The sequence below is a fragment of the Camelus dromedarius genome, chromosome 13 (assembly GCF_036321535.1).
Source record: "Camelus dromedarius isolate mCamDro1 chromosome 13, mCamDro1.pat, whole genome shotgun sequence".
In the NCBI taxonomy this organism is placed as follows: domain Eukaryota; kingdom Metazoa; phylum Chordata; class Mammalia; order Artiodactyla; family Camelidae; genus Camelus; species Camelus dromedarius.
Genome location: NC_087448.1, coordinates 59,393,424 through 59,419,842, shown reverse-complemented (window position 1 = coordinate 59,419,842; position 26,419 = coordinate 59,393,424). Strand labels below are relative to the sequence as shown.

At 39.9% G+C, this 26,419-nt stretch overlaps 1 protein-coding gene across 1 annotated transcript in view; it reads left to right on the top strand.

The window, feature by feature from the left end:
• Positions 1-26,419, top strand: part of FREM2 (FRAS1 related extracellular matrix 2) — a 136,942-nt gene that overhangs the window by 77,514 nt on the left and 33,009 nt on the right. The window contains exons 5-7 of the mRNA XM_031465926.2: positions 458-583; positions 1,662-1,913; positions 25,933-26,082. Of these exons, the coding sequence (XP_031321786.2) occupies positions 458-583; positions 1,662-1,913; positions 25,933-26,082 (528 nt within the window). The remainder of the gene's footprint in view (positions 1-457; positions 584-1,661; positions 1,914-25,932; positions 26,083-26,419) is intronic.

Here is a 26,419-nt window from a genome sequence, read left to right as displayed (position 1 = left end):
CTGAGTGTTAATTCTAACTTGACCAGTAGGAGTCATTGACAAATAATTTCAACTCTATGGTTCCAAGTTTCCTCACCAAGTAACACATGAGACAAGATGACTTCTGAGATTTCTTCTGCCTCTAAAAGCCAACTACTCCATTGGAAGGTGGTGACCTGAGCCAAGAGAATAAAGCTGAATTTAAAGGAAGTGTGTCAACAGCACTTACTAACTGAGGAAAAAAGCAATTACTGGAGATAAAAGCAATGTTGGGTTTTATGTCTAGATTAGGAATTCACTGGTCCAGAGCCTACACATTTATGTGTACTTCTCCCCACTTCTCCGTCCTGCCCCTCACAATGGCTACTCTAAATGAATATTCAAAGGGAAATGATCGATCATTGGAGCAATTTTAATTTGCACAGGACTATTCCATTTAATGAAAGGCTGAGCAAAATTAACTGTGTTTTCTCCTTAGAATCGACTGTATTCATCCCCCAGTCTGAGTACTCCATCGAAGAGGACATTGGCGAACTGTTCATTCCCGTCAGGAGAAGTGGAGACGTGAGCCGGGAGCTGATGGTGATCTGCTACACACGACAAGGTAGCTCGATTCGCAAATGACCTAAAATGTCCCCACAGATGTATAAATAAGTCTCTTTAACATGCTGGAGTCATAAAATTATGCCATGAAAGTTACACTTTATTAGTACAATTTTCATAAAGAAAAAAAAGAAGCTTTTATGCAGGAGTCTTGTTTCACTGTTACGTCTCTGAGGACCTGGAAGGGCTCTGATGCTTGTGAAAACGTTTCTGATCTGCTCGGTTACTCAGTGTAATACTCAGGCTTTGAAGACTGCAGGAAATCGAAGTCCCCTTCCCTCACCCACGCCTGCTCCATAGAAGGAGGTTGTTATTAAAAAGAACAACAAGAAAAACGAGGCAAAGAAATGCATCCCCAAGGACAAGAAACTAATTTGAAACTTATTTCAACCAAATTTCAAAATGCTTGTTTTGCTCATGGGGTAAGAATCCCCTGAAAGGTGATTTTATATAATACAAAACTAAAATTAATACTTAATATTCATTAATAGACTAAGCACCATTCTAAGAAGCAAGTAGACTTTTCTAAGAATTTAAAAGAAAAGGTCATAGATGCAGTGGATACCTGAGCAAACTTTCATTAAAATTGTCATTAATGTAAGTGAGTTTGAAGGCGATAAAGAATGGTGGTCAAAATGCAAATTTGAGGATCAGCCTTGAGCTCTGGGTCCCAGAGCAAGTGGTTTGACTTCTGTAAACCTCAGGTGCCAAAAGTGTAAAACCGAATAGAGTGGTTAAGAGGATTAAGGAGGCAACGCATGTGAAGCGCTTGGCACTTTGCCTGCACACGGTAAGCATTTGAACAGCAGGAGCTATTATTCTGTATTATTGTGTTGTTCCGAAAGACCACTGGCAGGAAGTAGAGGAGAAAACACTTGAACTGTAATAGCCATCGTATGTTGGAGACCATAATGAAGGCGACTCGTGATGCCAGAACAGGAGGTAAGAGCTGTTGCAGTTTCCAGGGGTGTTCATAGATATGATGGACCATTCAGACGCTGCAGGTGAAAGTAATTGTTTCCAGAAATACCTTTGTAATATGTTCTACAGAAACCCCTTTGGGTTCTCTCTGCCGCCAGGAACGGCGAGAGGAACTGTGCCGACATCCGTGTTGTCCTATTCTGACTACATATCCCGGCCCGAGGACCACACCAGCGTTATCCGCTTTGACAAAGACGAGCGGGAGAAAATGTGTCGGGTTGTCATCATCGACGACTCCTTGTATGAAGAGGAGGAAACGTTCCACGTTCTCCTGAGCACGCCCATGGGGGGCAGAATCGGACCAGAGTTCCCAGGGGCTCAGGTGACGATCGTCCCCGACAAAGACGATGGTAAGTACCGAGTCACCTGGCAGTTATTCCTCCTCCCAGGCAGGCCAACGTCAGGCACAAATTTCTAAACAGAAAGAAGAGAGTGTGAATGGATTTTAACGTGAACGTTTATTTTATACTCGATTTTATAGTGGGATTAAGTTTCTACCTTGGCTGCGTCAATCAATTTGTCTTTCTTGATTTAGTGTTTTGAAAGGGCAAAGTCACGCCCCCGTGTGTTCTTCCCTCTGTACAGTTTCTAGTACGATGCCATTTACCCTTAGGTGATTAATTTTTTTAAATTACATGGTGAAGAATTGAAGCAATTTTAATTAACAACTTATGTTTTTACTGGTTTTGCTTTGACTGTAAAAGCTTATCTTTTGTAACTTGGATCTTCGTGTTTGAACTCGATTAACAAAGAAACCCATCAGACAAGGCTATTAAATGAAGATCTAGAAAGGTAACAATTATATGGAAAATTAAGCCCAACGGGCAGCTAGCTGTCTGCCCCCAGAAGGAGATGGTGTATCCTAGACAATTCTTCCTGATGGAAACCTAATTACCATAAAATAATCTCTCTTTCTGAACAGAAAAAGGAGCAAAAGGGTCTTTGAGACAGTTCGTGCTTTCTTATGAGAAAAGAGAGAGCAAGAGGAAAGATCATGGGGAATCTTGTGGGGGAAGTGAGAGCAGTAAACTGAGAGACGGGACCCCCAGTACTTGAATATTTTTCTTGCCTTCTTGAATTTCTCCTCTTAGTAGATGAAAGAGGAACAAACTGGGTGGACAAATCTTTTGGTTCAGAGAGAAGCTGGAGGAGATTTAAAAGACTTTGATACCAAATAATCTGAAAACTCAGAAAGTTGAAAATAACCCACCAGGGAAGGGCTTTCCAGCACTTTCTGCCCTGATTGCTGCGTCCATCTCTGTGGCAGTGGGTGTACCACATGACCTATCAACCAACCAAGTGTCCCCTGACTGAAATGAAACAAATCCTTTGTAACTTTGTAACTCGGAGCAATCCGACTTTTAAAAAAGGAATTGATTCTCCAAAGCTAGATTATTCCTCAGTGAAGTTAAAGGATGCAATTTCTGTGCTTGCAAAAGTGGAGGACCAAGCCCTGGACCAAAAGTGACTTTTCTTAGGTGCAAATGTTTGAAAATCCCAGCTGGGACCGCAGGTTTTCTCTGTACTAGCTCTTAATTGTAGAACAGGGGCTCAGAGGACAGAAATAGCGTCCTGATTGACTCTGTGTTAGATCTTTAAGAAACAGCTAAAATCTTCATTGTGTTTGGAAGAGACTTACACATGAGCAACATGCTGACATAAGAACAGTGCTCTCATTTTGTGCAGATCTCCGAAACATGATTGGGTTCAGTCCTCAGTACTTCAGTGAAGGTTACGATTTAATACCTCAGCCTTTGTTCATTAGGATGAGTGTTAAGTCAGTGCTAACAGTATTTCACTAATCTTTGCTGTCAGTCTTTAGAAGTTAATTAAGGAACGTTTAAGCTGAATCCATTTTCCGCTTTTGTTTGCCAGCCCACAGGGGTTTTAGCTGAAGTGGCTGGCTTCCTCCACCACCCTGGAAAAATTACCATGCTGGTAGATATAAACCAAGGGCATATAAAAGGCAGCATGGTGAGCCCGGTGGTAATTCAGTGCCATTCAAAAGCTTACTGACATCAGAAAAGCTTTCTCAACAGCAGGAGGACCATAGAGAAGAAAACATTTCTAGTGCTAGAAAAATACATCGTGCTATGATGTGTGGGTCAAATCCGTTCTATTCATTGGTACAGGGCTGAAAGAAAGACTTGGTCACCATCCTTTTTATTCCTGGATACTATTATTTGTATTTGAGTAAACTAACAACTTGATGAAACAAAGTTACATTCTGTATTTAGTATGCTTGAGCCAGAACAATACTAAAAGTCAAGAAATGGAAAAATGAGTTTCTAACTGCTCAGAATATCAATGCACTGCAGCCATTAACAGACTGTTTAATGTAGTTGGTAGAGCTAAGGATTTAATGAAAGCCAATGGGTGTTTAATGGGTTTCTAGTCTGTGGGAGGCGTTGCAAGAATGCACTGAATAATAATGATCATACCAGTTTTTCCACATGAGAAGGATGCTAGTTTAATGATATAGATAACATATCCTTTGAAAACCAAAATAAGATAAAAGAGAACATATATGAAATGTCTTACATTTAAAAAAGAAATCTAATCTCACATACCACACACACAGCAAATATGTCGTGCATTTACTCAGTGTCACAGATGGGGACGATCAAGTCATTTAAGACATAAGCCAGGATCTCACAATGCTTAAAATCTATTTGGGGGGAAAAGCTAAGTCCATAAAAGATTAAAGGAGAATAATTTATTTCAATAATAATTTGAAACAGTACAAAGGAGACAGAAGAAGACAGAGTGTGATTGAAAGCAAGTGCGTGATCACTCTATGAGCCAGAGGAGGAACAGATAAAGGCTTTAATAGATGGGACGGATTTAGAATGAATGGAGAAGAATGCAAAATATTCCAAGATTGTGCACGTGAAAGCAAGAGGGAGAAGAAGACTTGGGAACAGTGGGCAATCCAGTCCAGTCGGGTTGCCTTTTCTGAGGACGGTTCAGTGCCCAGCTTCTAGGGTTAGGGGTTGGGAGATCTAGGCTCTGGGTGCACTTTTGCTGCTTTCTAGTCAAGGAACCTTCGCCAATCCACTTGTCTTCTTGTACCTGTTCTCATTTGAGCATATTATCACCTGAATTTCTTAATTTACAGAATATTCATGAGAACCAAGTAGCATGTGTATGACAGCACTTTAAAAACTAGCTAAACAGAAGAAAAGTTGGGAGTCATCGACAGCTGACTCTGAAAAAATAGGTTGGAAGCGCACTGTGGATGCCCTTGAATAAGATAAGAAGTTCTGAGTTTGTTCGGTGGGAGCACCCGAAAGCTTCTGGATAAAAGGGTGCAATAGTCAGAGCGGTGTTTGGAGGTTATTAATTAGCTAGCAGTATAAGTGAACAGGAAAGGAACCAAAACAGGAAATGGATGAGTAGGGTGAGGACTTTGGAACTGGAAAGGCAACAAGCCACTGTCTAGGAAAAACCCTGCTATGACTTGGACCTCATGTAAGGAAGAAGGAGGAGGGAAATTTTAAAAATATGTATCTAAAAACATTTGTGCTTGATAAGTTCAAAGAATGGAGAACCCATTTATTATAGGAAGTTAAGAGAGGGAACCAGTCTAGGGAAAGGAAGTTGGGAGAAGATAAGAAACTCTGTTTAAACATGCCAAGTTCAGGTTACCAGGGCAACAGGCCTTGATAAATATGGAACTGACAGAGCTGGAGTTAGAGATTTGTAAGCCTCGCATCTGATGGTGATGGCTGAAATCAAGAGGATACATGGAAAAGAACACGCGCAGTGCATTCTCTGACATAAATCACAACAATGTTCTCCTAGGGCAGGCTACCCAGGCAATAGAAATGAAAACAAAAAGAAACAAATGAGACCTAATTAAACTTATAAGCTATTGCACAGCAAAAGAAACCATAAGCAAAACACAAAGACAGCCTATAGACTGGGAGGAAATATTTGCAAACTATGTGACTGACAAGGATGTACACACAGCTCATACAACTCAATAACAACAACAACAACAACAACAACAACAACAACAACAAAATCAGTCAAACATGAGTAGAGGACCCAAACAGACATTTCTCCAATGAAGACATACAGATAATATCACTAATCATCAGAGAAATGTAAATCAAATCTACAATGAAGTATCATCTCACACTGGTCAGAATGGACATCATGAAAAAGTCCACAAACAACCAATGCTGGAGAGGGTGTGGAGAAAAGGAAGCCCTCCTACACTGTTGGTGGGAAGGTAATTTGGTGCAGCTGCTGTGGAGAACATTATGGAGATTCCTTAGAAAACTGAAAGTCAAGTTAGCATATGATCCAGCAATCCCATTCCTGGGCATACATCTGGAGACAACTCCAATTCAAAAAGATATATACACCCTATTGTTCATAGCAGCACTATTTACAATAGCCAAGACATGGAAGCAGCCTAAATGTCCATCGACAGATGACTGGATAAAGAAGATATGGTATCTATATAGATCCATTGTATGTATGTATATATATGTATGTATATGTATATATAATGGAATACTACTCAGCCAAAAAAAGAATGAAATAATGCCATTTGCAGCAACATAGATGGACCTAGAGATTATCATACTAAGTGAAGTAAGTCAGACAGAGAAAGACAAATATCATATGATATCACTTATATGTGAAATCTAAAAGAATGACACAAATGGACTTATTTACAAAACAAAAACTCACAGACGTAGAAAACAAACTTATAGTTACCAAAGGGGAAACGAGTGGGGAGGGATAAGTTGGGAGTTTAGGATTAGCCGATACACACTACTATATACAAAATAGATAAACAGCAAGGTCCTAGAGTATAGCAGAGAACTACATTCAATAGTTTATAATAATCTATAATGAAAAAGAATATTTATATGTATAACTGAATCACTATGCTGTATGCCAGAAACCAATACAACATTGTGAATCAACTATACTTCAATTTTTTTAAACAAAAAGGATACATGAGAACTTAAGAAGAAAGAGAAGGTGAAAAGTGTAAGTTACTGCGCAACGGGTTTCACGTATATTTAAGATAAATCTAAAAAATAAAGTGGAATAATGAAAGGTTATTAGAATATATTTCTACTAAACGTTAATATGCAGGTTGTTTTGGCTGTTAGTTGCAAATAGTAATTAAGTATCGTTATATAACAAGAAAATTGTGGAAATGTAGAAAATCGAGTACATTATTGGAGTTGACAGTAAGCATACCTCTTGGCCTATAAAACAAACTGATTTTAAATGTTGCTTCTTTTTAAAATAAGTAAAAACTACAATAGTGTAGTTTAGTTCCCTTGGTTTGTACCTCCTTCCGGTTAAACATAAACCATTCTGTGATAAAGAATCACTTCTCATCATTTATTTTCTTGTTGCACTGGTTTCAGAGAGGGGTTTTGAAATTATGGGATTAATTCATTTTTAACAAACTCATGAGCAGGAGAAGGTAGGAAGAAAGAGCATTTGTGAATGCGAATGAGTGTGTCATTCACTAAATGTGAGTAAGAGGGTCCGGAAGAGGGAGACTTCCCAGGCTGGGACTTGGGAGGACCCCAGTGTTCCCTACGTTATGCTGGACCTGGCTGGACTCAGAGCCCAGCAGGCCAGCTGTAAACCAGGAGCAGCTCCACACGGGGCTGGGATGCAGGGACACATATTAAAATAAAGGCAAGGGAGCAAGGGTCTGAGGCGACAGGAGTGGGTTCATTAGCAGTGGGGCTACATTTGATTCAACCTGCTACGGTCGCGGGCTCAAAAGGACCATGCTGCTCTGCTGCTGCGAACTCCCCTGGTCTCTTTGAAACTGCTGATACAGTGTACTGCTCCCAGCAGGAAAGGCGTTAAGAGCTTTGTTCCTCTTAACACACACCAGCCTGGCAAGCAGCCACCTGAACCTCTCCTGCCAGTCGCAGGAAAACAGTCACCGCTATTACCAGAAAAGGCGAAGGCTCCAACCTGCTTTATGAGAACAGCTAACCATTTTGTATAATTTGCATTGAAGAATGACCTTACGGCTCACAAGAAAGTGAGCACAGGGAACTGTGCCAGGACAGAGGGCCAGTTCACCCAGAAATCAGCTTTCAAATTCATGGAGTGTAAACTTGCAGGTGTGGCGTCTGCTAGGGCAGTTCTCAGATATTAAGGTTGCAGTATTGAATAGGATCATAGTGTTCATGGCATTAAACGAACTCATGTCTCTATTTCTCATGGCTCCACAGATATCCTATATGTCATATAATAATGACTATAATATATAGTCACAGGTAACTATTATATGTAAAATAGCGTAGGTGTGCTAAGCCTTTTACTTGAATGATTTCATCTAACACAGTCACACAGACTATGAGCATGGTCACGTTGTGCCTCAGTTGTTATCCGTGAGCAGTTAGGCAACCTGCTCCAGGTCAGAGAGCTGAGAGGTATCTAGCCAGGCTGAGCACAGAGTCCGTGGCACCGGCCGCTGGGCTGGCCACCTCGCGGTGGACTGGCAGCGTGCATATTTCTTACGTATTCTACACTGTGATGCTGAAAAGCAGCACGAGGCATCCTGACAGAGAACTTTACAGGATGATACAAGCTGTATACGTTCCTGTGCCTGCAGCCCCAGAGCGTCCTAGGAGACTTTAAATGTTAGTAGTTACAGATATGAGGCTGACGTACGGGAACAATTTTGGTTCACCTTTTATCAATTATAATTCCACCAGGATCATTAGGGGAGTATATTAGTGGAGTCTGGCACTTCAGTTGCACAAGGAAAAGGATTGTTTTCCCACATCATTTAGCAAATTGCCCAGTGGAAGGGGTTGCCCTTCTGAAGGACTGGGTTTGGGCTGTCTTGTCAAGTCCTTATGGAGAAATGCTGTCTTGTGTTTGTTTTGTCTTTTTCCTGGTAACGCTATCTGCCTGACTCCCATCTTTTCCACATAGGAGAGTAAATGCTGACCATGTAAGACCATCTTGTAAATGTCAAAGGATAAAAAATATTGCTCATTTATTATCACTCAAACCCTGATCACTAAATATTTATAGGAACCTCAATATCTCAGTCATAGAGGAATTCCATTTTAGTGCTAAGAAAACACATCAATCTGAGAAGTAACTTCTCAGATACTAGACTCCAGAGTTTGTACACTTAAAATCATTAAAAGAGATATTACAATGAAAAACAATAAAATATATGAGGTTGAATAATTAGAAAAGATCTCTAATTGTTAGTAATTGTTAGTGTTCGCATCAGAAATTCCAAATTATTCACCAGCAACAGAGGTTGAGTATATTCTTTTGTTGAAATCATGAAGTGCAAAGAGAATGCCGGTAAACCAAAGCTGCAACTTGGCTGAAAGCAAAAGGTTTGAAGTCTTGACCTGCAAGTTCCTTGATGTAAACAGAAGCCAGAGGCTATGAAATACTACTGTGAAATCACAGAGGTCTGAGTATTTATTAAGTCCAGACAGTGCACTGTGTACCAATGGCCTGTTGCTGAGAACATATACTTCATAAAATCCATTACTAAACAGACATAGCTTCTCCTTTTATTGTATTAGAATGAAAAATTAAGAGAAACATTTTGGAATATATATATACTATTTTCTGACCCTGTCGATATATCAATTGGTCACCGTGGAAATGTGAAACCTGCTAGTTTGCTTCCTAAAGAAACTTGCCACCAACCGGAAGTAGTTCTTGAGTTAGTGGTCCCGACGGAGGCACCAGGTTCCCTGTACCTTCCTTTCTCTTCACAGATAGATGTAACCTTTCACAGGAGTGAGAGAGGTTTCATGATTTCTTGAGGAAGCAGGTCTCCATTCTGCCCAACAGAGGCAGACACTTGAATCTCTTTTTTTTCTCCCTTTATTCCTAGTTTATAAATCATAAACATATGTTTTTTTGTCATTGGCCTTAAATCTTCCTTTAAATGATGTGGAGACACTTGCTACTGACCTTGAGAGATACAAGATTACCCGGTAAATTGTATGGGTAGTAGGTATCGTTGGATAAAACCAGCGGACGACATCATGCTACAAACAATCCCAGTAATAATCTATGTGAGGCATGTAAAATGTAGCTAAAACTGAAAACACTACCCTCTTTTCTTTAGGCCATTAGTAACAGTTTGAAGCACTTAAAATTTATGGCTAAAACTTTCCCTTCATACTTCTGGAGAAATAAAGCATCTCTTCATCCTTGCTCTAAGAAACAGGTCTTCATTCTGCCAGAGTGAAACAGACAATGGATATAATACATATTCAGAGATTTCTGTATTTAAAGCATTTGCTGAGCATCTCTAGTGCACCAGATGTGACCGAGCATTTGTCTTGCCCTCACTCCGTATATATTCACATCAGCACAGTGTACCACTTCGTAGCACCCCCCTGAGTCGTGGCCACTCCCCACGGCACCAAAGACACCATGGTGAGCAAGGCTGGCCCAGCCTACAGAGGATTCCAACAGGGAAACAGGCAAACAGATACAAAATGGCAACTGACAAAACCAGGCTCCGTGTGCAACGGGTGCTTTCAATGGGGCACCCAGTGCGACCCGAGGGTCCAGAAAAGCCACACAAAGAAGCAAGAAGGCTGACTCACTGATGTGTATTGTCACATGTGCCCCCAGGCTGGGACAGTCTCTTAACTGTGAAGACAACTGCACTGTCCAGATGACCCAAATCACAGCACAGGTCAGCTGTCACTGAATTAAACACAGTCCTGTGACAAGAAATAAATTGGTTGGTAGAGCTTCAATAGGCAGCACTTAAAAAAAATAAGTCAGAAGAGTCGGAATATTGACATTGTGAGAGAAAAATAGCTTTCTTTTTACACTTCTTAGGGCTGAAATATATCTCAGCTTCAATTTCCCTGAGGCTGTTTCACCAACAGTCTGCTTCACCGTCCCCGGAAGGATGCCACAAAGCTAAAACTCTGTGCTTCAAAATGCCAACAAGAAGCTCATTCTTCTTCTTTTTTTATTGATTAAGACTCACACTTATTCAGAGGGGTAATTTTCAGGATGGCATTCATTGCCAGGGAAAGCTTTAAAAAGCCAAAGCCATAAAGCCCTGTACAATCAGTGCTGCGAGGCAATCCTGTAAGTCCAAAATAAAGTTATAAATAGTATTGATGCTATTTGCAGCAGCATGGATGGACCTGGAGATCATCATTGTAAGTGAAGAAAGCCAGAAAGAGAAAGAAAAAATGCCATATGAGATCACTCATATGTGGAATCTAAAAAAATGACACAACTGAACTTATTTACAAAACAGAAACAGGCTCACAGACATAAAGAACAAACTTACGGTTACCAGGGGGGAAAAGGCATGGGAAGGGATAAATTAGGAGTTCGAGATTTGCAGATACTAACTACTATACATAAAATAGATTAACAGCAAGTTTATACTGTACAGCACAGGGAGCTATATTCAGTATCTTGCAGCAATCTATCATGAAAAAGAACATGAAAAGGAATATATGTATGTGTATGTATGACTGAAATGTGACGCTGCGCACCAGAGACTGACACAACAGTGTAAACTGACTAGACTTCAGTAATTTAAAACAATTTTTTTTAATAGTATAGGAGCTGCTTTTACACTTTGTGCATCAGTGGTGTGCGACCTCCGGCTCAGTCAGCTGGTGAAATGCTACCTACACGGCATAAAAAGCTTGAGAGAGGTACAGAGATTCATGCCCACTTTCCAGGGGATTGTTACACTTCCAGCGAATCTAGCTTGCATGTCTTAACTGACAGTGGTCCAGAGTGCATGTTTGGAAATTCTTTGAAATGTCAGTACACCTTAACTAGCACAGGACTGGAGCTAGTTCAGTATACTCAGAGGACAAATAAACTATTAGCAGGAGATGTTTGATTAATTGTCTGAGGTGAGCTTCGTTACCTTGTTCAAAACATGCCATCCCTTGACATTTCTGTGAAGAGGGAGATGCCATTAAACTCTTGTGTTGTAACGATGGGAGACCCAGTAATTTAGTTATGTATGGTGTCTTTTTCTTCTTTTTCTTTTGAAACAGTGAAAGTAATATAAAGGTATGTGAGTCACCATGGCCCTAGTTCCTTAGTTTCTGAAAGAAATCAAAGCAGATCAAGAAAAACAAAAATGAGAGCAGTTCTTGCTCTAACCTGGTTTTCCTCCTGTTTTCCTAACCTTGGTGAATAGTTCTGCCACGACTAGACTCCTACCTCCCACTCTGCACCCCACATCCTTGATTCTGTCTCCTTTGTATCTCTGAATGTTACATCCTCACTATCTTTGCCCATCTGAACTGCCACCACCTTGTCCGAGCCAGCTTCCTATCTGGCCTAGATCCTGCAGTTGCTCACTAATCTCTCTGCCGCTAGTGCTCACCGCCCACCCCCCACCACAGTGTATCCATCCTCCAGACCCCTTCAATGATGTTTGAATCACATCCTTCCCTTTCTTAAAACTGAGCTTCCCTCTCATGTGATAAATTCTAGAACAAGGTTCCCGCCCCTTAGCTTAGCACACGTGACCTGGCTATTACCTCCGGTTTTCTCCCGGCCCCCATCGCCTCACCCCGAGTGGCACACCAGCCGTGCCAAATTCTCTACAGTCCCAAGCACTTGTGGCTGTCCACTCACCCTCTGCTCTAGTGCTGCTTGGAAAGTCCGCCTACTCCGTTGTCTCATACCTCACCTGGATATGAATTAGCCTCAGATATCTGACTGCTAATAATAATAATAACTCAGCCCAGCTGAGCACTTACTATGTGCAGGTAATGTGCTAAGTGTTTTATGGCCTTCTTATTTAGTCCTTTAAAAGAAAACACCCACAATAAAGGTCATGGGAGAACTAAGAGGAATGAGGGAAGACGCAGAGGAGAGTGATATCATAAAGAGAAGAGGATGAAGATTCAGGAAGACAGGTGTGGTCCACAGTGTTAAATTCTGCAGAGATCAAAAAAAAAAAAAAAGGGCAAAGATTTGCAACATGGGGTTGAATGCTGAGAAGAGAAGGGCACCAGTCAACTTGGAGAGAGTATTTCTGGAGTGTTTTGGAGGTTGAAGCTTGTATCAGCGAGTTTCAAAGTTAATGGGAGCTGGAAAAGTGAAGGTAATGGATAGTCTTTCAAGTTGTATTCGAGGGAAAGGGAAAAAGCAGAAAATTTAAGATCAGATATTGGTGCTTGTGGCCATGGACTAAAGGGTGATAACATCGAGGGAAAGATTCTTTGTGATGATTTTAAGTTGAAAAGAAAAAGTGAGAAGGTAGATAAAGATTTATAACACAGGTAATGTAATAAAATCAGGAGTCCAAGCCAAGCACTTAGAATCACTCCATGCATGGAAACACAGGCTAGTCTTAGGAAGCCATGTTGTCTGGTGTCTAACCCTGGCTCCCCCTTATAAGATAAATCATCTTGGGACAGTTGCTTAACCTTTTAGTACCTCGTAACAGCACTTACCTCACAGGACCGTTATGAAGAATAAATAAATTAATATAAGTGAGGCACTTAGAACACCCATGTGTATAGCTACCGTGATTAGTATTGTCAAGATGAGTACAAGGGCATGTTCACTTCTGCTTCAACTACTGGACCAGGTGCTCTTCCAAGACGAGGGCTGCATCTTTATCAATGTCTTCAGCACAGAGCCCATTGCCTGGCCCACGAGAGGTGTTCAGTGACCACGCACCACCTGGATGGATGAACGCATGAAGGCAGGCAGGCTGGCCAAGGCTACCTTTCTCAACACTCCTACTATTGCTATTTTTATAATATTTTTAAAAAATTCAGACAAAAGTATAAAACTTTATTTATCAAAAAAATATATATATACAGGGAGTGTGTTTATAACATGCCAAGACTTCTAAGAATGAAATATGTGCCTGCTAGTTCATTTGAATTTCCCTAGGTCCTCCTCTGAAAACTGACGGCTAATCTCCCACCTGAAGGCTGCAGAGAGTCCCTGCCGTTGCTCTAGAAAGCTCTGTCTGCTCGAGCTTATAGTCAGCTGTTAGAATATAGATGCTAGAACAGCTTCTTAGTGGCATTTTATTTATCTGAACACTAATAGCCTTGAATTGGCTTTTAACTTTCCCCATAAAAGCCATTTATTTAGCTGTCCAAGTCCATCACCAACTTCTTTCCCAAGCTCCCTCTTAACCACCTGGCTCACACAGCTCAGCCCTAACCCAGGGCTGCTGCTTCCACCCCAGGAGGTGCTGTGTTTTTTGCTTTTTGTTTTTTTAATTTCTCTTTTTAAAAATATTAAACAGCCTTTCGTGCACTGTAAATTAAAACACAAGTTTAAAGGATTAAACACAGTGTTATCTTAGGACGCATGGATATTACTGGTACCTTTTATCAGGCTATGGGAAGTCATATGAAAACCATCATGCCTCCATTTTTCTCATCTGGGGTTGCAGTTTCTCCTTAGTTTGCAAACCATTTGTGAGAAAGAATGGTTTCGAACTCCTGTTTTTCCTGGAGGGGAAGCAACTGTTTTCTTTTCAGTAAGGAAGGGAGACAGTCAGCATAAACAGGTTGCAGGGAAGTTGAGTGAGAGGAATAGCAGCCAACTCGGATCATCACGGGCAAGAGGAGCAGCGGTCCGAGAGGGACAGGAGGAACGTGCCTAGACCTGCAAGTCCATGAGTGATCGGTCTTCACGCAGCTGGGCTGGGTGGTCTCCACACTGTGGACCAGAAAGCCAAGAACCAAAGAGGTTGACTTCTCCAAAGTCCGGCATTCAGAAGTGGCTGAAGGAGGACCGGCACTCATGGCTCATAGAACAGTTCCCCGGATTGTTTTCCCACCATATCACAGGAGGATGGAAGATTCCCAGGACCCTTTTCAGGTCCTCCACTAGGAAGCAACGGAGCAGAGTTAGTGGCTGCTACTGAGTCCCACTCACAAGGAGAAAGAAGTCAAATTCTTACCAAAAAGGAGCACCTCCTCTCAGCATGAAATGGAACAGCTTCAGCTGTTCATCCTGGAGTCCCTTCCTTTGCCGCCTGCAGGCATGTTTCAAGTGTCAATTGTCGAACAGTCTGTGGTCAAGATTATTTATTTTTCGAGTGTCAACCACATGCTTTTATTCCTGAGACCTCACACAGACCGTGTCTGACATCATGTTGGCCGTGATCTTTCTTAATTCAGCTGTTGGGATTCCCACATAAATCACCCTGATGTCAAAGTCTCCACGGATCCTGAAATCTTGCTTATGAAATTCGCTTTAGTCAGCAGGATTGAAAATGTACATGTGTATCTTCTGATTGACGGGTTTTGGTGCAGTAACAATTTTAAATGAATGGAGAGTTTAAGCATAAGGTGACATCTTGTCTTCTTTTCCTACAGTGGTTTGATCTTGTTTTTTTAATGAAGAAATTTATCATTGCAACTGAGGGATACTGATCTATAACATAGTCTAAATATTTCTTACGTGTCTCTCTCTTTACAGAATCTCACTATACATCATTAAAGAAAGTATTCTAAAAATGTTCACCTTTCCAGGTAGTTAATCATTTTCAGAAAGAGTACTACATGATGGAACATGCACAGATTTTACAGTCTTAGGGGCTTACATTTGAACCCTGCTTCTACTGCATATGAGCTTTGTGACCTTGAGACAATTAATCTCCTAATGTTCAATTTAATTTTGTTTGTAAACAGCAGATAAAACTAACGACCTTGCAAGGCTGTTGGGAGCACTGTAGGCAATAGAACAAAGATGCCAGAGACAGATTCGATGTGACCTGCAGAGGCAGACACTCAATGAAAGTAACTATCACATCATAATATTATTCCTGCATTAACTTTAATGTCAGTTGGTGTGTTCTCACAAGATGAGCTTTAGAACCATAATGATTGCTTTGGATTAGAAACCCTGGAAGCAGTATCAGGCTTAGCCTTACATCTCCACACATTTTTCACGACCTCCCACATGCCAGGCACCACGCGTCTTGTTGGAGTTTGTGGATGAACAATACTTGATTTCTGCCTTTGGGGAGGCCTCTGTCTAATGAGGGAGGTGATGGAGTGAATGAGGCATTTGGACACAGCGTGAAAAGTACAACGTGAGAAGCATGGAGAGGCAGGACTTGCTTGACAGCTGCCAACCAGGGGGAGGTTATATGTGAAAATGGAAAGACACAAACTTTGCAGGACCTTGGAACTCTCAGATAATGAATTTTTGGAACGTGTTTATTGCTCCCTGGAGAGCAGACCCGCCCACAACACTGAGAAATACTGCAGCCAGTTGGTAAAGAGGCCAGACTCTGTTAAGAGTAAGAAATATTTCAAAGATTTTAACAAGGGAGGGAGGGGGGAGACACTTTCTGCTCTGTAATTAAGACTTTTCTTAAATCTAATATTTTGAGGTTATGTTTAATGGAGGTATGTTGTACAGATTAATTCTTGCTTAGCATTAATAGTTTATTACAAAACTATTACATAAGTACCAAACAGAAGTACATTAACCAAATGGCAGTAGGCTTATCTTCCTCACCAAACCCACCGCCTCTCCCTTGAGGTCACGGAAGTCCAGTGTGGCTTTTCTACACACACAGTTACGTGCATACATTTCCTCTTTACTTTGGTTAGAAGTCATTCTTGGTACATGTGCTAGTGCTTGAGGCAGACGGTCTGACTTCCTTTCCACCTACTGGTTATCCTTGAACTCCTGGACTTCGGCGTCCTCATCTGCAAACTGGAGATGACAACAGTACCTACCTCAAAGGGTTATTAGTGCTTAAGCAGTTTAGGCACACTGAAAATGCTCAGTAAATATTTGTTACACCACTTGATCGAATTATGCATGTTATCATAACAATATATCATGAAGAACTTTTTGTGTCAGTATATATAAACTAACTCTTTTTAAGGGTTACGTAGTATTCAGTGTGGCTGTAACATATTTAACAATCCCTTATTGAAGAGTATTTAGGGTGTTTTCAGATCTTTTTCTATGATACACATGGGGTAGTAAATATCATTTTTCACATACGCAAGGTATCATTTATTTCCCTGGTACTTGCCATATATATTCACTTTCAGATGCCATAAAGAATACTATTTAGGAAATCATAAATTTTAATCCATTGAGTTGAGAAATCAGTTAGTGACTCATGACCAGTTTTTCCTTCCCCTCCCTTGTTTATGTAATATGACATCGTACAGGATAGAAAAAAAAATTAAAAGAGTTTTAAAAGCACTCTCCTAGAGGAGGGTTCTCAACAATATGTGTTAAATAGAGAATATTCAGCAAGCCTGCCTTCTTCAAATATTACTGGGTGGTGGAAAACTGATGATTGTGACATTTAAATTTCATTTTAAGCTTGTATTGACCCTGAAAAAGACAAAAGTCAGAGTTTTGAAGTGAAAGTAGATGGATAGTGAAATCTCTGATAATATTATCTTTTTTTGGAGAAAGGCTTATCGCGTATTCTCAGCTGAAATCTTGGGAAGATTCAGTCCTTATAAGCATTTTAGACATGTACTGACTTTTCTTTATTCTTTCTGAGAAAATTATAGTTGGCAAGAAAAAAGAAATGTCAAAATATGCCTGTAAATTGATACATACTCTTAAACTTATATAGTTGAACTTTATTTTTCAGCAAGAATTTTGAAAATGCTTTTTAAAGACTAAATATGTGGTCATTCTTAAGAATGTATGTTTATCTATTTAAAGTATTTCTTGAAAGAAAAGTAGAAAGAGGCCCAGTAAAAATGATTTTAAACTATTTATAGCAGGAATTCTTCTAGTTTTTTTTTTCCTTCCTTGTTTTTCCTATTTACAAAAGTAATCAATGCTACTTATTTTAAAAAAAGTAAATATATAACAGATTAATGTGTGTAAGAAATGTGTAGCAAAGGAGGTAAAAATTCCTCCTGTAAAAATTTTTTTCTTAGATAAACATCAAGGACCTCCTTGTTGTTTATCACAGGGAGCGGTATTCAATTTCTTATAATAATATATAATGGAAAAGAATCTGAAAAGAAAATATATATATATGTATGTATGTGTGTGTGTAACTGAATCTCATTGCTGTACACCTGAAACTAACATTGTAAATCAATCACACTTTAGTAAAAAATTTAAAATTTTTAAATAAAAAATTAATTTTTGTACAGAAACATACAAAAATAATACAGCATAACAATGTACCATTTTTCATGGTGGCCTCAGGTCAGTTAAAGAAATCAAACACTATACATAAAACATCAAGTCCCCTCTGGCACCATTCAGTTGCCATAGTCCTCCTAAGTAGCAATGATCATAATTTGGATAACTATCTCTTTCAACTTGCTTGCTTGCTTTTTTTTTTCAAGTCAGCATTGTTTTCAAGATCTGATTATTTTCTGCATTTAGATGGATATTAATTATCCATTTCCCTACTGACATTTTAAGTGTAAATAATGTTGCATTAAACATATTTGTAAGTGTTTCCGAGTATGCACGTACAAAACGTCTCTAGGGTATATACCTAAAGGTTGAATTGATGGGTCATGCTGATGTACAGTCTCAGTTCTACCAGGTGTTGCAAGATCTCTCCAAAGTGACTGAGTCCATTTGCCTTCCTACCAGCAGTGTCTAAGAATGTCTGTTTTCTCCCCATATTGTTGAACTGTTTGGGTTTTGCTCATCTTTTGAGTATTAAATAATGTCTCATGTTAAGATATTTACATATAACAAAATGTTGTTCTCTTCTGAGACTTAAATATTTGCATAATTTTTCAATTTTCCCATTTGCTGTTAGGATTTTTGTTGCAGGTTTATGGTAGTTTTTATTTTGAATACTAACCTCTTGTTTGCGGGGCGGGGATACATACATTAGACAAAAGTTATGTTGTGATTTTTTTTAATATCCTACTAAATTGTTTTGCCTCACTTATCATTTTCTGAGCATTGTAAGATTTTAAAAACCCACTATAATTGTAGATTAATCAATAGTTTCCTGTAATCTTATCAGTTTTTGCCTCATATATTTTAATACAGATTTGAGATTGTCAGATAATCTTGGTGGGTAGTTCTTTGGTGTTATGTAGAGTTCTTCTGTATTAATGATTATGCTTCAAATTGTATTTGGACTTTTGTTAATATTGCTACACCACCTTGCTTTTTTCCTATTTGGCATCATATATACTTCTTATATCCTTATATTTTTTTCATATTTTCCTCAGATTTTGTTTACAGCTTTTTTATGTATTTTTGGGTTTTTTTTTAATCCAATTTGTTTTAAATAAGAAAAGTTAAAATTTACATTATTCTAATTATGGCAATATATTGGGGCTTTTTATTTGGGGGTTCTGCGTATGTATTTTTCCTTTACTTTTTTTTTTCTCCACAGCTTCTCGTTATGTCAAGAAGGTTTTCTTTATCCTCTGTTACTTTTATTCTCTGCTGGTTTCTGTTCTTTTGGCGCCAATTCATAATTTTAGTTCTCTACTATCTGCCTAACAAAGTTTACTCTCTTGAAAAAGACGAAGACATTGAGTAGTTTAGATACCACTCAACACTGTTGGTAACTTCCTCTCTGTTGTCTCAAGTTTTAATTTCAGCATTAAGTTGAAAATATCGATTATAAGTATTAAGCGTGCAAGCAGCATTTGGGTTTACCAGCAGATTTTGCTGATCGCTCAACAGTTTCTTGCTTCCGCAGTTCTTTCCTTTGACTTCACTTTTTTTCTGCGCTTTTAGCAATTTCTCAGTGTGCATCTATAGGTGAGTAAAGCCTCTTCGTCTTTGATGGCTGAAAATATCTATATTCTGTTCTCACTCTTGAATTATGTTTTCATTTGGTTTCCATGACTCCAGTGTTGGATCATAGCCTGTCTCCAAACGTGAGAGGCCAGCAGAACTGTTCACTTTTGCCTCCACTCACCCCTGTGATGTTCTGTTGTTCTGTTACATTTTTAGTTCACAGAGATGCTAATCTTGTTTTGAGCTTAGTTCTCCCCTTTTTTTTAATCAAGTATAATAATGATAAAGGAGAAATCTTCAAAGCTACCAAAAAGAAATGACATATCTTTAATTTTTAATCTCATTGCTGTTAATGAAGCCCAGGAGAGAGTGTAAATCAGAAAGTTGTCTTTAACCAACATCAGTGTCTCCACTAGATTTTTTACCTTAAAAAAAAAAAAAAGAAAGATAAAAAAATCGACTTCATAGCTTGGTTTCATTTTATGAATGAACAGTAATTCAACCAGTCCCCTTCTGATGGATTTTGGGCTTGTTTCCAGTTGCGCCCCAGTACAAATGAATTACAATAAACATACTTGTGCGTGAATTTTTGTACACTTGCTAGTATTTCTATATGATAATCCCTACATATTGAATTGCAGGGTAAAAAAAATTATCTTTGTTAAAATCTTGTGACAACCTTTTAATTATGACCCCTTATTGCCTTAATTAAGGTTAGTTAGCTGAGTTAAGGGCACAGGCTTTATCTAGGGATAAATCGTGATCCTTCATTTCCCTGATGTGTGACTTTGGACAAATCTCTTAATCTCCCTAATTCTTAGTTTCCTCATCTGCAAAAACAGGACTAATATAATGCACATTTCATAGGGTGGTTGTGAGGACCAAGTGAAACGCTGAATTCAAAACAATTAGTGTGGTATCTACTCAGTTGCTTAAGACATTGAAATGAGCTACAATGACCTGCAGATTGTTGAGACCTGGTGCTGATGCATGGGCGAGGCCAAGGGCTCTACGGGAAATCTCTGTACCTTCTGCCCAATCTTGCTGTGAACTGAGAAGTACTCTAAAAAAATACAGTCTATTAAAAAATAAGAAAGGAAAAGAGAAAACACTGGTGTCTAGGGGCACCCACTGGAAATTCTGATTCAGTAAACTGGAGGTAAAACAGAGCATCTCTATCTTTAACTCTCCTTGGATGGTTCTAATGCACTTCCTGGAGGCAAAGGATTTTAAAAGCGAAAGAAAAGGCCCCTTGTGTGTGAGTTCCTTGTGGCTGGCTCCCTCGCCCCGTGGACTTCCTCCGGTTTCCAAGGGCAGCCCTACCCAGTCGTTTTTCTGCACAGACAAGCACTTACCCTGCCTTCTCACTCCCACTGCCTGCTGCTGAGGACTGTTGTCTTCTGACTCACCCCCGACAAAAACACATTATTCTTTTGCTCTGACAAACCAGTAATCCTATTTTACACGATGTTCATTCAGTCCACAAACCTTAATTGAGCACCTACGGCCAGGCATTGATGACACTAAGTGTTGGAAGAATGTCAGTGAGGAAAGGGGGCTGAATTCCTTCCCTTAGAGGCTCCCAGACGGTGGGGATACAAGCCTGGGGTGGCTGTGCGGGGAGTGAGGGCTCTGATGGGGATGGCAGGGTGCTCCTCAGCTCAAGTGACTTCTAGACTGCAACCTGAAAGGAGCAGGAGTAAACCCCGTGAGGAGGAGGGAGGGAGTGTTCAAAGCACCGGCAGCGGTACGACAAAGGCTGGGAGCACCGCATTTCAGACTTTCAAGGCACTGGGTTACTGGGTAGAAAGGAGGCCAAAAGGAGGGCAAACTGAGACCAGATGCTGCACGTCTTACGAACCATTTTAAGAATTCTGTGAGCAATCCTAAGAGCACTGAAACACTGCAGGGCTTTCAGCAGATCACCCTGATGGGATTTGCCTTGGGAGATGGCCTCTTTGGTCAAAAGCCCGGCGGCAGCTAAGTGGCTGTTGGGGGAGTTCAGTGTCAGGTGATGGTGGTCGCACCTGCACCTAGGACGGCGGCAAAGAGATGGAAATCAGGGGGTGGGAAGTGGTGCTGGCTCATCGCCTCCGTTTGGGAGTTTACCCTGAGGTGCCCACGACACAGGGCTGTGTCGGCAGCCAGTCATCAAGGTGCAAAGCTCAGAAGAGAGCTCCGGTTGCAAATCATTTAGGGAGGCTCCTTGGCCTTACTTTCAGCACCGAGCCCAAAGACAGCATACAAGTTTTGTTTTTTTTTTTTTTTCCCCTTTATTTCATGCAGTTCTAAGCAAACACCTTAGTGAGGGCTACAAAGCTTCCTTGTCTGATGGGCCAGATACACGTGAGTAAATAAGATTTGGCTCCAGGTAGCAATTACCACTGGCACCTCCTCCTTTCATCTCGCGAGACACAAAGTAATTGTAAACATCAATCTAGACACCACAGACTCAGCAAAAAAGGGGGAAAAAAAAAGAAAGTTCGCTTTTTCCCTGCGGAGAAGAACTTAAAACATTTTCCCTTTGTCTTCATTGCAGGTGTGCGCGTTGCATGGCCTTCTAAGCTTCTTTTTTCTTTTTCTTGCTTTTACTATGTGTAAGAAACAGGCGTGATCCTATCCGTGCTGTTGGTAGTGAAAGTATCCCCAACCTTGAAAAGCGTCTTAGTATTTAATGAACCAAAAGAGACTCTTCTATAGTCAATGCCTTGAGCTGTGCCCTTGACTTAAAAGCGTTAATACCACAAAGGATACAGACAGTAGAGTTTGGCTTCCCTTAGTAATTTCACACTGTTTCACTTGCCAACTTAAAACCTCCCTTGCCCTGCTCACACACCACTTGGATACAACTTACCTTTCCTCTGCAGAGGGAATAAACGTTTTGCAGTGTCATCTGTGGATGGTGGAGTCATGACAAATGGCTGTTTTATGGTATTTTGTGGGTGTAGGCTGTCGGATACGTGGCTTTATTTGAACACTCTCTCCATTCCACAGAGTAACATCAGCCACTGACTCTTTTCTCTATTAAGACTGTGAACTTAACAAGGCATAGTGTGTATTTAAGATCTGATTACAAAATAGGGTTTTTTCCTGATTTAAGTTGTAATGTGGATATTTACAAAACTGTTAGACAAAGATCTACAGTTTACTTAACTTTTAAGAGAAACCAATCTCCTAGACAAAAACAAATAACCATCTTACCAAAGAGAGGTGAGCTAAAAGCTTACTCATAAGTGATAATAATTTTCCAGAACAATCAATTCTTCTGGATTTCACATAAGTATCTTTCGGTTGTTGACAGTTCCCATTCATTTACCCTTTTCTCCTTCTCACACATTAAAATGGTCCAGGGACCTCTTGCCAATTATCTTAGGTGATTATCTGTAAATCAACTCACTGCTTTGTGAGATTTTGCAAGTCATTCATATTACATAAGATTCTGTCCAAATGGTAACAATTATAAATAAATCTCAAGTATTAGAGACTATGACAGGGCGTTGAGAAATTGAAATAACAATAGTTATTCTCATAAAGCCACCCTGAAGAGATACAGAAGTGTTAACGCCTTGCCATTTCTTTGTATTCATGGCGTAAGAAACTAGGCAGTTAACAAGAATTATTTTTCTTATAAAAACTACTGAACTATTTTTTAATTTCATCATCATTAATCACTTTATACCTTCATTGCAAGGACTGCAGTTGGTTAATAGACTAATTTGCCTGTCATCACGAATAGAGGACAGAGAGGGAGAGAAATTACATTGATAACTTAAATCTACTGATATTCAAAAAGCAATTTTAAGGAAATAAACATCTTTTCCAATGCCTTCTATTAGGAGCAGTAGAAAAATTGAGAGAGTTAGGGTTGAAACCCTTTTTCCATTCCCCCTTTTTCTTTCTACTGGAGATGAAAAGGTACTACATGACGGCAATATGTTTGCCTCATTCACAGAAATCTTATTCTGTATTGCATTGTCACATGGGCCATGACCTTTCACCCTTCTCTCTCCCCTTCCTCTCTCTCTCTTTCTCTGACACACACACACACACACACACACACACGCACAAAACACATATGACAGACACATAATAAATGTCCTCCATGTGGTCACTAGTATCATCACTCTTCACTCTTAATGACAACTGGGATAAAAGTTTTCAGAATACTACACAGAACTCTTTTTTTTTTCCTTATATGAACTGCACATTAAGCTATAACATAAAAACCCAATCTACAGTTGATGGAATGAGTCTGAACAAACCCATGCAGAACAAAGTGTTGCCTCTGTGTAGCCCATCCGGTGTTTAGCAGTTGTGCTGACTCACATGGCTTTATTCTGCTCCACCTCTAATGTGTATCTGGGAGGAGCAGGGAGATGGGAAGGTGGGAAGCGTCATTATTAAGTAGGAGGCCCCCTTCCTGCATTTCACGGGTCTCCCCCATGACTCACATCTAATCTGTGCATGACGTGGTTTGCCAGGAATGTGCAGAGGCTCAGATCACTTGCTGGGTGCAGACGGTCAGGCCCCTGTAATCACTATAAGCACCTTTTAAAAGCCATGCAGATGTGCTTGGTATGGCCGTCTGGTCAAAAGCTTCAGGGTTCCGTCTTCACCTTTGCCCCCTACTCAGGTGTGAGAAATGTAAGGAATGTATTGGCTTGTATCTGAGGCCCACCTTGGCCGAGGTGAATACGGTAACACCTTCATCTGTACACGGACACCCGCATGCCTGAGCGCCATCTGAGCTGAAAGGGTGGGAAGGAGGTAAAAGCATGTTGTAGGCAGATTTATCGCCCCCGAACCCAAATATGCAGGCAAAACTTCCAAGGTTGGTTTTGCATCACTCAAGACTTCAGGGAGTTACATGCTTTTTATCATGCTCCCCCTATGAAGAAACAGAGAAAACACAATTTTCCAGTTTTGACGAAGGTAATTTATTGGGGGGGCAGGAAAATCAAGAGTCCTTACTCAACTTGAGCAGCACACAGAATGGGCTTCCTCTGGTTGTGAGCCATGGTTGTAGGGCTTTGTTTGATCTTTGTGTTTGGTAACTCAGTTAGCTGCTCTGACACGTGATAGTCATCTCTTGCGTGGCCTTGTGTTTGAAGGGACATTGTCCATGTGAGTTGCACGACCTTTTAGATTCAGTCCTTTGGAGTCTCGTGAAACCAGACACAGGCGACTAAAATGGCTTCAATCGAGGGGCTATTTGCCTTGTTATGTGAATATACTCAATTAATTAATTAATTAATTAATTATTTTATTGTGTCACTTTATTTTTTTGAACATTTTTTATTGACTTATAATCATTTTACAATGTTGTGTCAAATTCCAGTGTAGAGCACAATTTTTCAGTTATACATGAACGTACATATATTCATTGTAACATTTTTTTCTCTGTGAGCTACCATAAGATCTTGTATATATTTCCCTGTGCTATACAGTATAATCTTGTTTATCTATTCTACAATTTTGAAATCCCAGTCTATCCCTTCCCACCCCCCGCCCCCTTGGCAACCACAAGTTTGTATTCTATGTCTATGAGTCTATTTCTGTTTTGTATTTTATGCTTTGTTTGTTTTAGATTCTACATATAAACCATCTCATATGGTATTTTTCTTTCTCTTTCCGGCTTACTTCACTTAGAATGACATTCTCCAGGAGCATCCATGTTGCTGCAAATGGCGTTATGTTGTCGTTAATGGTTGCTTATAACATAACCTCACGATGGGCAAATTATATACCCTATATACTGTTTCTGCAACTTTCTGTGAGCCTAAAAACATTCCAGAATAAATTTGGGATTTTTTTTTTAAGTAAGCTCACAAATTATTTCTTGGTTTTCTTCATTAGTCAACTAACTGCTATCTCTCAGACTCCTGGCAGCTATCTCGCAAGGTGAACTGTTGGTCACGAGTGGCATCAGGCAGGGAATGATGGTTAGATCAGTTCATCACCAGCACTGAAGAATAATAATACAAGGTCTCCAAAGCATGTGTCCTACTTTAATGACCTGAGTTGCATGATTTTCATACATGTTTAAGACAAATGTAAACCCTTGGGTATGAGATGATTTCTCTAGTGGAATGTCAGTTGGTAAAGGGCACCCCCAAAACTGCAGAGGTAACTATAATCATGTCCTGGTCTCCCTAAATTCTTCACTACACATAATCATATGTGTTCAGTCTAGTTATGGCAATAGGCACTAACTCTCTAGGGGCTATAACAGACCCAAATCCACTGGACTAATGAACTAGAAGATGTCATTATGCAGATAGTCTTCAGAGTGATGGCTCAGTAGAAGACAGTAAAATGAGCATAAAACTTCAGCCCTAGGATCTTATTTCATTTTGGTGCTGGTTTTCCTGCTAAACTTTTAGGAAGTACATTTAGAAGCCATTTATAATCCCACATACAAGGGACAGAGTAACTCATATGCCTTAGATAAGAATGTTCCATTAGACACTTCACCATATGTATTTTTGTTTTTCAGCAGAGGCATTTTGATCTGAAAACTATAAATCTAGAGCCTAAAGAGACGTCGTCTTGCTAAAAGGAAAAAAAGATGATGATACAGGGAAATCGATAAGATGAAGCTAACTCTTCTTTGGAATCACATCCTTAGGGTTTGATGTGACAAATTAAAAGTAACAGAAATGCTTCCTCTTTCCTTCTTAACAGAACCCATCTTCTACTTCGGCGAAGTGCAGTATTCTGTGGATGAGGGTGCGGGCTATGTGGAAGTGCGGGTGTGGAGAACGGGCACTGACCTGTCCAAGGCTTCTAGTGTCACCGTGAGATCTCGGAAAACAGATCCGCCTTCTGCCGATGGTGAGTGGTTTCCTACAACAATTCTTTTGATTATTCTACAATTTTCAACTTACCGTGATAAATACCTTAAAGCCAAAACACTTCACTTCTATTCAAACAGTGTGATTGAATATATTTTTTTCTGAAATTATTACTATATAGAAGGTAAATCTAGGCTCTATTTACCACTGTGAGAGAATACATCTAAGGATCACGAATCGGCAGCTAAGTTATAAGCATGTAAGTCAAAGACTCTAAATTCTAATGCCTACATTTGCATGAGTTGACTCTCTACACTTGGGAAATGTAACATCGTGGACTATTATGACGTCATATGCATAACAAGAGTAATCACTGG